Source organism: Rhea pennata, chromosome 2 (genome assembly GCF_028389875.1).
Source record: "Rhea pennata isolate bPtePen1 chromosome 2, bPtePen1.pri, whole genome shotgun sequence".
Classification (NCBI taxonomy): Eukaryota; Metazoa; Chordata; class Aves; order Rheiformes; family Rheidae; genus Rhea; species Rhea pennata.
In genome coordinates, this window is record NC_084664.1 from 6,639,900 (window position 1) to 6,652,491 (window position 12,592).

The 12,592-nt window shown below is 38.7% G+C and overlaps 1 protein-coding gene across 1 annotated transcript in view; it reads left to right on the top strand.

Moving 5' to 3' along the window:
- The first annotated feature begins 4,856 nt into the window (after nt 1-4,856).
- LOC134136754 (sodium channel protein type 5 subunit alpha-like) overlaps nt 4,857-12,592 on the top strand; it is a 34,333-nt gene continuing 26,597 nt past the window's right edge. The window contains exons 1-6 of the mRNA XM_062568775.1: nt 4,857-5,111; nt 6,235-6,353; nt 8,321-8,425; nt 10,003-10,131; nt 10,668-10,765; nt 11,312-11,533. Of these exons, the coding sequence (XP_062424759.1) occupies nt 4,857-5,111; nt 6,235-6,353; nt 8,321-8,425; nt 10,003-10,131; nt 10,668-10,765; nt 11,312-11,533 (928 nt within the window). The remainder of the gene's footprint in view (nt 5,112-6,234; nt 6,354-8,320; nt 8,426-10,002; nt 10,132-10,667; nt 10,766-11,311; nt 11,534-12,592) is intronic.

Sequence of the window (12,592 nt, forward strand, 5' to 3'; positions counted from 1 at the left end):
ATTTGAAGGCTTGTGCTGCAGCTTAGTTCAGGTAAGGTATGATGATATAAAGATGAGCTGAACTACACAGCCAATATGCAATATGCTGTTCATCACTTCCCTTGGCAAGCTCAGTGGAGCTACACTGGATAGTGTTACTCAGATCAGAGTGAAACTTTTTTGGTCATCTGCTTTAAGTAGACAAAATGGGATGAAATAGAAATAGCTTTTATTTTCCATATATAGATTTACTTCATTGGGTTTTGTATTTCAGTTTTGGTAGGAGGACAAGAGGCAAGGATATAAGGAAAGCCTTTTTCCCATCAGAATAGTGAAGCATTGGGACAGGTTGTCCAAAGAGGTTATGCAGTCTCTGTCCTTGGAAACTTGCCTGGATAAAACCCTGAACAACCTGTTTTGACATCAGGACTTACCTGGATTTGAGCAGTATGTTGGACTAGAGACCTCCTGAGCTCACTTCCAACCTGAATTATTTTATGATTCGATGAAATATTGAACACTTTAATATATAAAAGCTATTTTGATATATATTTTAAAGATCATTAACACAATGTCAGTTTGGTTTGATAAAACCACCTACTTCATAAAATATAGCAACATTTTTGAGGAAAGAACGGAACAGTTCTATAGAAGCTTTGAACTGCTCTGTTTATAACTTTCATTATTTGGTTTTGGAAAGATTTATCTTATCTGTATAAAATTCAGACTCGGAAAGATGCGCCACAGCCCAAGGCCGCTTTGGTAACTTTCTTGCAAGCAGTGCAGCAGATGCGTCCTATGAAGTCCTATACTGATATTCTTGGCTCCTGATAGAACTACCGGGGGTACAAATAGCTGGTGCAGCTATCTGACTCTCTAACCTTGTGCCTCCATGCATTGCATATCATCACTGGATAAAAACAAAGTGCAAAATTCTAACAATGTCGAAGACAATAATAGTATTCCAGTTGACTGAACGGGACAAAGCTTTTAAGGAGCGCTCTTCAAACAGTCCGTATTGTAGTCACTTAAAAGAGAATTTCTCTGTCTGCTATGGAAACCATAAATCAAAGGGATGGTTTTAACAGACAAAAACTGCAATCATCCAGGCTAAAGAAAAGTAATGTAATAAGGTAATTCTGGCCATTCTGTTCATCCAAATTACCTTGCTCATGCTGATCACAGGAACTGTCAATGTATTTTAATCCCTTTCCATAATTATCTCATGATTATGTTTCCATCTCATGAATCCAGTAAATCTAGTAATTGGGAGTAACTCTCATTGATTAACTGTCCATTGAATCTGAATGACTGTAATTACTAGAAAAAGGGAGAAAATGTCTTTGACATTAATCTTGTTTCCTAGTCTGCCAAAACGGATACTTCTAAAAAGGAAAATACATTTAGAAGAGAACAATCTAATCTCAAAAAAAAAAAAAAAAAATCAAGCTATATGTTTTGATATTTGAGAAATAATTCATAGAAAGTATGATTGAAAGCTAAAATCACAAACCACCAATGTTTTCTTTGATATACTTATTACCCTTAAACCGTGTTGATTTCATTCAGCACTCTCTGGTCTTCAATCCATCGAAGGGTAGGAAAACTTCATTTTAACAACATATTGAAGTTCACACCATTCTGCAGGTATTTTGTGATTTGAGGAAAGGCCCCAAATGTACATCATTGCCTCTGTAAAATCAAGATAAAAAAAAAAAAAAGGTTTTCCATTAACACATTTTATATATTTCTCTATTGGTCAAATTGCTAAATCTAGCTTTGGTCATATATAAAAAAAATCACAGCTGCACTTTATCTGTTATTCTCCCTGAGACTATTAATCACAGAAACAATTTTGGGGATTTTTAGAAGAAGCTTGAATGAACCAGGAACAATTTTTTCAGGATTACTCAGTGCTTAATAAAGATTAGCTTCTGTTCAGCAATAGATTGAGTACCTCAGAATTGCCCATGAATGAAGAGTGTAATTTAGCCTTCTGCTCCTCTGCTTTTACAGCTACCAATGGACATTTTGCTACTGATGTGTGTAACAGCAAGCACGGGCTTTTATTTCCTTTCCTTAATGGTTGTTCACTTGTGGAACAATTTATAAACCACCTCTATCAGGAAAGACACTTCATGCCTGATTGCCAGCTCTGGCCAAGGACACGCAGCCTCCCCTTGCACTCACGCTTCCTCCCAGCCCCTGTCCTAGGCTTTATCCAGCAGCAGCTTTGCATCCTAGACTTGCCTGCTAATAGTCTAGGAGAGAACAGCGAGACAATCAAAAGTTTATTTTCTGGGATTTGGAAGATGGTTTTGGGGAAGAAAGGAGAGAAAACCATAAAGAAATCTGCTACAAACCCGGGAGTGTAATGGTGAGCTTCTGAGCTCAGGTAGGCTTTTAGGGAAGAGCTGTGCAGAGGGACGGGTGTCTGTGGATGCTCTGGCGCAAAGCACGGTAAAGCAATTACTATACTCCCTGTGTGCATTGCACAGAAATCGTGTCACTTCATGCATCATTCATAACTCTCATTACTGATACCACAACATCTAAATTACTCTCAACATGAACAAAGCAAGTATCACTTTGGCTCTTTTTAGAGCTGAAAACTTGGGATTGGATAACGTAATTTTCGATTTACTATAATATCAAGAGATGCTTATAGCCTGATTTTGAAAAGCTTGAAATACTTCTATTCGTCTTGAATGTCCTTCTCACCCTCCAGAAATATTACTGTTCTGTGCTGAAAAGAGGGATTATTTTTCATATTTATCATTTAGTATGCTTCTTTAACAGGAGAAGTAGGTAGAGTGACAAAATTAAGAGATTTCACCACAGTTAGTTTGTAATTAGGCTTTGGCTTATCACTAGAAGGTTACAATAGCAGATCGTCCAGCAGTTGTTCAGCAGGGACAGTTTAAACGTTCGAAGACGAAGTCTAACTGCTAGGTATGGGGTGGCCTTTGAAGGTCATGTGGAAGCAGTGGTGGCAGCTTCTGGTTGGAAAGACCTGGCTGTGGGCCTCCAGTCTGATCTTCTTCTGTGCAGACGCAGCAGTGACGCATGCTGGGCAGCGGAGCAGACAGGATCATTTAACGGTCTGACGGGGCGACTGCCTAGTTTCAGCAGCTCCATGGCTTCATACTAGGTCAATAATGTTTTTCTATAGATCACAATCAACTCCAGGAAAATATTTAGAGAATTCTCCTACTAGAACTTATGATTGAGCTTTAGGACAAGGTTTCAGGACTGGATCATCTTTCTGTGTGTAATTTTCATTTTTTTGAAGGACACGGACGGGTACATTTCACAATAAATTTATATGCAGTTCGTGGGTTTGCTTTGGGACTTTTCCCAGCATTAGGATGGAAGACATTTATCCTTAAGCTCTCACTTGGTGCCAAGAAGAGTTAAATTGCTCTCTAGTCTCCTTTTTTAGTTAAAGTGAAATAGACACTGTCAGAATGTTTTCTATGGGGTCTGTTTTAGATATCTAATTTTCAGCTACATAAACTCCATCTTTTTCTTTTCCAACTTGATCTCTGTTCATGATGAAGGGAACCTGACGAGACTAGCTTAGATAGAGATTTCTACAAAGTAGAAACTAAACGCAGGTAAAATTAGCCCACTCTTGAAATCTTAAGTTTGGATTTATTGTAGAGTCATGTAACATTTGGTTGAATGAATCCTCCCTAGTACCTAATGAAAATACACTATTACAGAATGCAAAACATTTATCTAATATGAGCTCACCTTGTTTGTTCTGGCAGGTGTGCATAAAGCACAGACCTTGTGCACAATGCTTGTCAGGCCAAGCACTATCGTCCACAATATCCTCAGTTAATACTGAAAGTGCTAGTGACTCTACTGGTCACAAGCTGTAACAGGTCTCCTCTATTCCCCAGTGACAATCCCCAGTGTATGATGCCAACATACACTTCTGCGCTTTAACTAGTTCAGTAGAAAGGTGATCGGTGCCTCTGCCTGAATGAGATAAAAATTTGCTCTGCTGGGTGACCCAACAGTTACAGAGGCAGCATTTGTGACTGGGAAACTGCAGCCTTCCCTGAGGGAGACCTCCTGAAAGAGGCCCTGGATCCTTCCTGAAAATCTGTGGAAGAAGCTAAAATGTATCTGTGGATACTCCTTCAGTTGGAGAGAAAAAAAACAAGCCAGAAATAATCTGTCCTGTTCTCCAGATCACCACCCAAAGCAGTGAAAAGTGGTAGCTTACAAGAAGCTGAAGAAGACCTCTTTGCAGCTTCAGAATGACATTTCTCTAGACAGCACCATACACCATCCAGCACTGAATGGGATTACAGAAAAAAAGATCTTCCAGAGAATGCTGAGGTGGTATTATCATCTCTAGCACCATGAAGCTTACAGCAGTCCTTTCTTCTGACACTTGGAAACTGCTCGTTCCTGTGCTCACTTCCATGGCACTATCAGGACTGGTTTTCCATCAAGTAGTTTCCACATATTTGCTGTTGCAGTTTGGTAGGTTTTACTGTACCAAGTGCTGCACTAAAGCAGCACCTTAAGCTTGTCTGAACAATAGCTCGAGAGCTTGTATGGCAGTATGTGCCTGAAGTAAGAGAGTGTAAAAACCTTAAATTTCTAGAGATCTAACATCCTATCAGCAACATGCAATTAAAAAAAATCTGAATATGCGTCTCATTGACAAATGTATAGTTCATAGTATTTTTAATTTTCTTAGAATCTGATGGCTCAGAAAAATTAAGCAATTATTAAACATGAATTGTCCAGCATAATTTTTTGATGTTCACAGCTTATCTGTTTTGGAATTACTTATCTTGATTTCCTTTCTAGTTTTTACCATTTACCAATCAATGAAAGGAAGAGAAGAATGAAAAATGGCTGAGTTCTTATTTCCTGGTACCAACAACTTCCGTAAGTTCACGTTTGAATCCTTAGCTGCTATTGAGAAGAGAATTGCTGCCAAGAAGACTTGTGAAAGAAATGCTGGAGACCAGAGATCTCAGGAGAAACCACGCCCTCAGCTGGACCTAAAAGCGTTCCAGAAGTTACCTGCTCTCTATGGAAATCCTCCTCCGGAGCTCATTGGGGAACCGCTGGAGGATCTTGACCCGTACTACAAAGATCGCAAGGTTAGAGCCAACTAGATCGTTTGGAGTTTAATTTGTTTTATCATGTTGCTAAGAAGTGTTTATGGAATGATTTATTAAAACAGCATAGGTTACATCTCCTTTATCCTTGCTCTTAAGATTATAATAACGCAGGTGCTTGGCACAGCTGAATGACACGGAGTAATCTTGTAGAAAAAGCTTAATTTTGAATTAAACAACACAAATTTCATTTGCATGGTTTGTTCAGCACTTGAATCTTGCCTAAATCTTCCAGATGGGTCTTGCATGGCATATGTCCGTGTGACTCACACAGAAACGCCGCTCGGTTGTATGCAGCGCGCGGTTCTCCTGCACAGCCGCTACGGCGTGTGTTTGCTGCGATCTGCGCCAAGTCCGGAGATCTGCTCGAAATCGCAGAAGCTGACAGCTGAACGCCGCTGGCAGCAAATGCACTACTGGGCATGCGATAAAAAATACCTGTCTCCAGCTTGTACAGACTCTCCAGTGTTGCCTTGAGCAAAAGGACGTTGTTAGGTCTAACTGTATCAGGCCACATGCAGCTGAGTTATATAAAGCTACTGCGTTATAAACTACATCTTGACCACGTTAGCCGGTTTGTTTCCCTGTGTTATAAACATTTGGTGATTTTAATAATGAAATATTACGTACCTATGTGTATATAATTGCAAGGAAGAACCATTCTTTCCAGACTCATGCCAGTTTTTCCATAAAGTATAACTTATGCAAAGAAAAAATATTTGAAGTTTTGTGGTGTTATAACCATAAAAGCAGTTTCTCTGTTACAAAAAAACCCAGATATAAATAAATAAAATGGATAAAGGAAGACAAAGAGGTTTTGAATCAACTCTGAGAAATTATAATAATTTTATAGATTCTCTTAATTATTTTATATGGTTTGAAACAGCATGTTACTTTCTATCTTAATGCTTGTGTTCCTCTTATACATACAATAAATGATCCTCTGAGTATAAACATTACTTAAAAACGTTTCCTGATGAGTCCTTAAAACCTACCTATTCCAGCCCCATGTTCTAAGTAGAGTACAATTTTAATAAAGAACAGAGAAATGGGAAATAATCCATTGTAAATTAAGCTTATTGGATGTTTCTTCTTTTTCTTTAAGGTTTTCATAGTGCTGAACAAACAGAAAACAATCTTCAGATTTACTGCCACACGTGCCTTATGGATCCTGAGCCCCTTCCATCCACTTCGAAGAATAGCAATTAAAATTTTAGTACATTCATATCCTTTTTGTTACCTTCGTTCATTCTTTTTCATTGCAAAGACCTATGTAATACTGTGCTGTTATATTTTAGGGCCCTGAATGAATCTTGTTTCTTCCTCACTCCAGATTACCGCTGATTATGAATGAACATAGAAATTATTATTGTCTTTTGCTCTTGTCCTATTTAGAAATAAATAGTTTTGTGAGTAGTGGGGGTAATGAAGACTGATTTCTACAAATTTGTGTTTTAAGAATGATCTCTGATATTGACCGTCTGACGTCTCCTAAACAGATACCTCATTCTGAAGCCTTTCTCAGTGAGAAAAATTATAAGGTTCCCGTCTTCTATCTCATCCTCTGTTTACCCAAAATGTAAGAATTAGATCTCTGCTTTTGCAACAACTACATCAAAGTTGATCAGCCACTGGGCAATTTCAAGAAAAAAGGTACACGTACAAACACACAGAGAAAGTACAATTTAATAAAGGTAGTTTCTTTAGGAAACCTGGTTAAAAATATCTCTTTGATACCCGAAACTGAAAATTTTCAGGGGTGCTATTGTAAGGAGGAATAAAAAGTTCATTGAGATCTCCCTCCCATACCTAAATGAACGAGAAGTGAGCACATGCACGGAGCAAGCTGTGATGGCTCTGAGTTGTCTTCATAGCAGAGTGTGAAGTGTCTCCTCGGAGACCTTCCTTGGAGGCCAAGATGAATGGCATTGGTACCTCAGTACTTGCGCTGCAGCCCCGTGTTTGTGAGGATACTTGAAAGAACCTACGACTGCAGCCAGGAGGTCTTTTGGGGGTGGAGAGGGCAAATGAGGGAAAAGGTAGGTTTCTTTCACATGCACATAGACCTCCTGGATTGCTGAAACTCCTGCGGTATGACACGAAGAGTGAGATGCAGCTCCAGGGCAAGGCACATCAGCTTAGGTGTCAATATGTGAGCTAGATGCCCACACACCTGTTAGTGTCATGAAGTCAGAGAGGGCCAGAGAGCAGCTGAGCAACCACTAGAGGTGACCAAACATAAGTACTTAGGGACTTTTAGGAGGCCCACAAGTATCCTGGCACACCTTGCAGTGGCTGCTAAGAAGAGCACAGGTCTCTGTAGTTAGAGTCAATCTCGGCTTCATCTGTGTGGCCTTGGGTAAGTTATTTAACTTTTATGGCATATGTATTTATGCAAATAAATAAATAAATAATATATATATTTCTATACACACACCCATACATGCATACATTATATATACACACACACACACACACACACACACACATTTTTATATATATAAAATAAATAAATAAATAATATATTAGCCATGGAGTTTAATAAGGAGTACATTATTATTATCACTATTTATATTCCACCAGTGATCAAACAGTTACTTGAAAAGTCTAATTCCCAGCACTGAAAAGTTTACAGTTTAACTGAAGGTAAAATTGCAGAAATTGCCTAGCTCATGAAGGGGAAGAGGAGAGGCAGAAAGAGTGCAGTGAAATACGTTTTAGGCCTATGGACTTACACCAAATTTTTTTGTACAAGGAGGAAAGGTGAAGTTTAGGCTATTAGATAGCAGAGTGCAGTTCATAGCTTCATTACGACTTTCCCCGAGGCCTTAAGAAAATCAGCCAGTCCCTGTTTAACAATTCCCCTGCTATAAAATTAAGCTAAATATGCATCCTTCCCCTGATTCTTTATTGACACTAGTTTACCTGAAACTCTGAGGTGTTAGGCACAATTGTATCAAGTTTACAACACCTAGAGCAGTGGATGTCTAACCTTTACTGGAGTCAAGCTGTCAAAAATAACAACATACAGTATTGTGATCTAATGTGAACCAAAATTGGTAAATTCATACGCATACAGTTCTTACGCAGGCCGTAAAGTCTAATTCAAATGTCAGCTCTATAACTGATAAGATACCTAGTTACAGTTCTGATCTGATGCCGTATTCTTTGCCTTCACTCCCGTGACTCACGTTGTTCACTTGGTTTATTATGTGCACTATTATAACTAACTGCGTGTTCATGGCTCTGACTGAGTCATCTAAGGTTTCTCAGTCTCCTTGGAGCAAGAATGTTGAGTAAGTATCTCTGGGTATGTATGTATTTTAATTCCGTATTTCTAATTAGCCATACCTTGCAGTCTTCATCCAAAATAGTTTAGAGGGGATTTTGTAGAGAATTTGTTTGGTTTAGGACTTCAGCATTTTCTGCTTTGAAGGGGAGGTTTGGGGTTTTTTTTTTTTTTTTTTTTTTTGTCTTTAAATTCAATTGTTCCTTACAATAATTTTGGATTTACAGAAGAAAGTGAGTGTAGATTAAGTTCCACAAAAGTGCTATTGCACTGGAATATTTGTATCTTTCTGCTCCAATTTTGTTGTCCCATATTCTGAAGTTACTCAGTGATTATTTGTTCTCTATGAAGGCAAATTTCCCATAAGTGTCAACACTGCTCAGATGTATCAAGAGCTACTGTCTTTTTAAATTCTTTTAAATAATTTTGAAATGTTGAGTGTTTGCACTAACAAAATGTTCTGTCAGATGCTTCTGGCCTGTAGGACTCTGTTAGAAAGTAGAACTTTATCATCAGCACTGCCAACACTTGCTATGTTACATTACAGTGAATCCAGGTCTTTGGAGTCATATTAAAGCTGGATGATCCCTTCCCCTCATTTTTTTTGAGTATATTTCAGCTCTTACAGTTTGGCAGAAAAATGCTAGAATACAATTCCTACTAATTCTAACATATAAAATGAAGAAAACGAATCCAAAATATTTAGTTTTAAAACCAGCCCTGCAGTTGTTTCGGACTATTTTACAATGCATGACACCGAAACAGTTGGGAGCAGCAAACCTGTGTCCCAGCAGGAATAAGACTCGGTACGGTATTAACATACGCATCTCCGGTTGACTTTGGGATGTCTCCCTAACTTCCTATGAGACAACCAGAGTTGTATCTGCTGTTGGCATTGAAACTACTGTTCAAATGCATTTCAGTAATAATTTGAGAATACTTCTTTCTAAATGAAAAGGGAAGCGCTGCATCCATACAGTTTCCTAATGCATTTTCTGACTATCAAGCGAATGCCTTTCGAATTCTGCAGGGAGATCTCTGTCTTGTTGAAATGATAAGTGCACTCAATAAGTCCCGAAGAGCTTGTACCAATATTTTTCCATTAATAAGAATAATTGCCATCTTAAACTGAAAATGCTCTACTCCTGTATTTCTCTAAGGGTTTTCAGCATTCTGCACAGAAATGGCGGTTGCATGCCCAAAGTGCACAGCATATCATACATTTGCTTGGCCACTTGAAGTCAGAGGAAGACAGGAATTTTGATCATTACTTTAACAAGTGTCCAGAAAAAATATGTTTCTTAAATTACAGGAATTGGCATGAAAACTTTAGAAAAAAAAAATTATTAAATGCCGAAAAGCCTGTTGCAGATTTGCATGTTAATAGCCGTATCCTGATTGTTGTCAGCTGCGGTCTCAAACTACTTGCTAGTCAGATACTGATGGAATATCCTGAAATCAATAGGAGTCTTCCCATTACTCCTCCGGTTCCTTGGCCTAGGCAGTGAAAGTCTGACCGTGCCTCTTATCCTCCTCCATTAATTGCTAATGCCGCTATTTTTCTTTGGCACTTTTCTCCCTTAGATTCACCTTCACTGGCATTTACACTTTTGAATCGTTGATAAAAATATTGGCAAGAGGATTCTGCCTAAACGAATTTACTTTCCTTCGAGATCCGTGGAACTGGTTGGATTTCAGTGTTATCGTGGTGGCGTAAGTGGGGATATATAAAGTACCGATTACTCGCGCTCGCGCTCCGGTTTTGAAGTTTTTACTGCGGTTGGGCCGAGGCAGTCTGCACGTGCACAGCCCAAAACGGGTCTGTGGCTCGCAACGACGTCTGCAAACTCTGCAGAACGGGAACAGAGAGTCGTGCAGAGCGAGCTGTAGTTCATCTGTTCAGCCCCACTGCGTATCGCTCGGCGGTCCCTTCACGGGAACGGCTGCATTTCAACCACTGCGATGTAGCAGCAGCGCAGTGGATAGTTCTGAGTAATTTTGCTGTTATCTTTGGTTGTATTTGAAGTGCCCGGCATGTTAAGATGCTGACACAAAATCTGTTGTGCTCAAGCCAAGGACTACTTTATGAGGAAATCCTAATAAGCAAGAAATGGCTTTCTGTTTTATAGCAGTTAGTTATTAATGCTTAAAATATACTGAGAAGTATTAACAGTTAAGAGTGACCACTGTAAATAATCGGCCTGTTTACTCAGTTGCGTAGCTTGGCACGTCATGTCTTGATTTTACAGGTATGTGGGAGCATTTAATCGCCCAGGCAGTGTGTCGGTGTCGGTCCTTCGGACGTTTAGGGTTTTGAGAGCTTTAAAAACTATTTCTGTAGTCCCAGGTAAGAAGCCTCATTTGTTGAGTAATTTTGTGCTATTTGCGATTATTTCTTCCAATCAAAATATTGTGCTTTTTTTTTTTTCTTTTTCGCTTTTTTTTCCTGTATCTCACTGATTGCAGACACAGTTGACTGTGTGGACTTAAATAGTGCCCAGTCTGGAAAATTAGAAAAAATCTTATATCAATTTATTTTTATTGTATTTTCAAAGATTACAAATTAAGAAACAGTGGGTTGCCCATGTTGTCTTTCCGGTCTTCTTGATAATGTTCACAGATTTTTCAAAAGGTATCTGTAATGCAAATTTCATTTGAATTACGCATATTCCTCTTTCTGGATGTGTAATGCTAGGCTATCTCTGGGCCCTCATGCTTGCATAAATGTGTTTCAGGGAATAAAGGAAACCTCCCTATCGCCTTGAATGTGGCAGGCTCAATCAAAGGAGGAAAAAATATTCTCACATTAGTGACTAGGTCCTCCAAACTATACAAATGTGATGTGTGGCGCTCAGTTTTTCAGTCTGTTTTCCCTTGTATGTTATTTCCCTAGGACTCAAGATCATTGTAGGCGCACTCATCCAGTCTGTTAAGAAACTTGCTGATGTGATGATCCTGACTGTTTTCTGCCTGAGTGTCTTTGCCCTCATCGGCCTCCAGCTTTTTAAGGGCAATCTGAGACAAAAGTGTATCAGGAACTACACAAAGCTCAGTGGTGTTGTTTATTCCAATAACAAAGCATGGGACTCCTTTGAAATGTTTGCTAATGATACAGGTGATTTTTCTTCGTTCTTTTTAATAGGACACTATAGGATACATCCACATGCCTGTATAAACACCTGTTGCAAATTGCAAATTGCAATTGCAAATTGCATTGAGTATTTGGATGAATTGTTACCAGAACATGACATTGGTCTTCAGATTGCTGTAGCAACTTGCAAACATCCAGGAATACTTCCCTTCCCTTCATTATAAGAAATAGCACTCTCAAAGTTTTTAATAACGTTCAACTCTGTTTCCCAGACAAGAAACTGAAATATGTAACAAGAACTGAAATACATGTTAGCTCATTATCTGATGAAATTCCCCAAAGTTCAGCTTTTATTCCATGCTGAGGTGTTTTAAACATCTACATTTTGCTACCTACTTTAGCACTCTGCAGATTAAAAGAGAGGAATTTTCCTAAAAGTCACTTAAGTTACATTTTTCTTCACATCGTATATATGTGATATATATTTAATAGCTTATGTGCATGTTTACATATATATATACATATCTTTCATGTATACGCTTTGATGGAGGTTGGTGATGAAAGAGTGGAGCAGAGCAGCTCAGAAAGGAAAAGCACCGAAATGAAGGAAAGGTCTCAATATGCATGAAGCAATATACACAAAGTGAACAAGGTACATATCCGGACGATGAGGGAAGTTGCATCACTGCAGGAAATCTCCATCAGAGAATTCAGACATAGCAGCAATCATACACGGAGAACAGTTTTCTACCCCAAAAATACATAAGAAGACATACGGGCTTGCTGTTTGTACGCACTGAATGAGGAAGACCTGTTCATATCTCTTTAATAACCTGACAGATCAGGATAAAAAAGTCTTTATATAAATGAGATGTGAGAAAATATTTTTTGAAGAAGCTCTTGAACCTATCAAAAATACATCCACGTAACAACCACGTCACTTATGCACATAAAATGTTAGGATAATCATAATTGGAAGGAAACTAAAAGAAAATGGGGCAAAGTCTAGAATACCATGGAAGAGAGAAGTGGTGTGACGGACTTTGTCTAGAGATAGTGATTTTGCTGTGCCAAAGAAAGAAA